The 2301-nt window shown below is 52.1% G+C and overlaps 2 protein-coding genes across 2 annotated transcripts in view; one reads left to right on the top strand and one right to left on the bottom strand.

Annotated features, from left to right (window-relative positions):
* Positions 1–813, top strand: part of GUITHDRAFT_101197 (hypothetical protein) — a gene marked incomplete at both ends in the record, with an annotated part of 2375 nt that extends 1562 nt beyond the window's left edge. The window contains 2 exons of the mRNA XM_005840422.1: positions 380–463; positions 598–813. Of these exons, the coding sequence (XP_005840479.1) occupies positions 380–463; positions 598–813 (300 nt within the window). The remainder of the gene's footprint in view (positions 1–379; positions 464–597) is intronic.
* A 167-nt stretch (positions 814–980) lies between these two features.
* GUITHDRAFT_101196 (hypothetical protein) overlaps positions 981–2301 on the bottom strand; it is a gene marked incomplete at both ends in the record, with an annotated part of 3007 nt that continues 1686 nt past the window's right edge. The window contains 4 exons of the mRNA XM_005840421.1: positions 981–1064; positions 1114–1188; positions 1516–1563; positions 1609–1660. Of these exons, the coding sequence (XP_005840478.1) occupies positions 981–1064; positions 1114–1188; positions 1516–1563; positions 1609–1660 (259 nt within the window). The remainder of the gene's footprint in view (positions 1065–1113; positions 1189–1515; positions 1564–1608; positions 1661–2301) is intronic.

Genomic DNA, 2301 nt, shown 5'->3' with positions numbered 1-2301 from the left:
GGACATTCAGCATCGTCGGGGGGTTATGCTAAACAAGCTGGTGCACGCTACTCAACGAGTTCCATTGGTCTCCGTGTCAGCATAGCAGTAAGACTTCGAGTTCGGCTGACCGGTTCTTCGCAATCCCCAGTGATAGCTGGCCAATGACTCTTCCTATCTGATGCCAGTGTGTTTCTAGCATCCGACAGAAAGTCCACTCAAGGCGCTGATGGTTCACCTTCCGAGCTGTCGGAGCTTGCCACCCATTTGCAGGAACGGAGCTGGTGTGTAGCATTGTAACAGAGGCGGGATGATGTGGAGGAGGAGGAGGGAGGAGGGAGGTGGTGGAGGAGGAGGGAGGAGGAGGTGGAGGGGAGCATAAGTTCTGAACTTTGTGCAGCCAAGGGACACGCATGGGATCCTGCGGAGGAACGCGGCGACGATGAAACTAGACGGGGTTACAAGAAGCGACTGGAGCTTTGAGGTACAATCGACCACTTCCCCTGCCTCCCTCCCACTTATCTTCCTTCATCCCACCTCTTTTCCTCTCCTCCCTCCCTCTCTTTTCCTTGCCTCCTCCTTTTTCTCCCCCCCCCCCCTCCCCTCAGCTCAAGGCAGGTGGGTCAAGTGGACGAGGAGCACGTGATGGCGGTAGCATGCGGACCGCTCTCCGACGCCATCGGCTCCTTCATGCAGGCGCTGCGAGCTCGAGCGAAACTAGAGGAACCCCCTTCCCGTCGAGGAGATATCCCAGGAGAAGTCCAGCTGAAGTATCTGGAGTTTCACGAGCTGCTGGGGCAGGAGCTGGGGGAGGCATATGGCGACGGGAAGTGAGAAAGTGAGGAGGAAGAGAGAGGGGGGAGGGGAGGGCAGCGAGTTGAAGTGGAATGAGGGAGGGGGCGAGGAGGAGGGTGAAGAGGGAGAGGATGAGAAAGGAGGGAGGAGGCGCTTCAAAGGAGGGAGAGGAGAAGAGTGGGACTGTAGGAGGGAGAACTTGTAATTTAACTTGATTTCAAAGAATAATTGCTTCCATCAAACTCCAACTTCTCAGATGCGATAAGAGCGTTGAGCAGACTTTCTAGTTCCTGTTTGCAGATGTTCAGGTCATGACAAACAGAAGGTGCAGAGGTCTACCTGGATCTTCTTGGTGTATGGAGGGTCGGAGACGAACATTTTGAGCATGTTATGTATGCGCTCGAGAGGTAACATCTGTGAAGATAGATGCGTGTTAGGAGAAGTTGACTGGGAGGATAGTTGTGCGGAAAGGAGAAGTTTGAGAGGTACGAGGAGAGGAGTGAAGAGGGAAAGTTGTTGACGACGAGGAAGATTGGATAAGAGGTAGGAGTGACGAAGCAACAGGACGAAAGAGGAGAGGAGAGGAGGGGAGAGGAGGGGAGAGGAGACGAGATGAGAGGAGAGGAGAGGAGAGGAGAGGAGAGGAGAGGAGAGAAGATGGATAGGCAGGAAACAAGAAAGAGATGGGAAGGAAAGAGAAGAGAGACGGGGAGGAAAGTGGAGAGAGGATGAAGAATTCACCTTGAAGTTGGTCAACATGCCGAAGACGTAAGAGCGAATAACTTCATCCTGCTAGAGGTCAGACGAGGAGGCAGAGAAAGAGGCAACCAGTACCTGAGCATCGTTAGCCTGTGCAGCTGCGTCATCCTCCTCCATGGCAAAGTCGCTGCGGAAGAGATGTCGTCAGGAGGCAGCACAACTAGATAGAAAAGGAGCAAGAGGTGGAAGGAAGAAGAGAAATAAGAGGTGGAGGAGGCGTTACGGAAGTAGACAAGTGAGAGGAGGAGGAGGAGGAGGAGGGAGGAGGGAGGAGGAGGGAAGAGGAGGAGGGAGGAGGAGTAGGAGGAGGGAGGAGGAGACCATTGACGGTATCTTCATCATAACCATCTTGATCAACCTCAAACTTCTCGTTGATGTTTCCCAACCATATCTTCTCAAGGAGCCCCGAACTGTCTGTCATGATGATGCAAGACTCTCGAGAGGAGGTTTAACTCTAGCTTGAGCTATTTCATCCTTGATTGTTGTGGAATCTGCAATGAAAAGCAAAGTTCAGATGTCAAGAGTGTTGAGAATTCGATTGCTTCTTGTCGAAAATCTGCATTTCATATTTTGACCTGATTCGCCCGCTCAGGCATGCCTACTTTACTGCGGTTACCTTCAAAATCTCACTATCTCAAATATCACATTCTCCCTTGGCGACCTATTCCTCGTTTCATCACATGAGTTATTCCATGATGAGACCATCCTTATCTATTCCTTCCTTCCACCCATGGCCATCATCTGTCAACAAACGGACTCCACCCCCCT

This window comes from Guillardia theta, assembly GCF_000315625.1.
Source record: "Guillardia theta CCMP2712 unplaced genomic scaffold GUITHscaffold_6, whole genome shotgun sequence".
NCBI lineage: Eukaryota > Cryptophyceae > Pyrenomonadales > Geminigeraceae > Guillardia > Guillardia theta.
The sequence above is the reverse complement of the archived record's forward strand: the minus strand, read 5'-3'. Positions and strand labels throughout refer to the sequence as shown.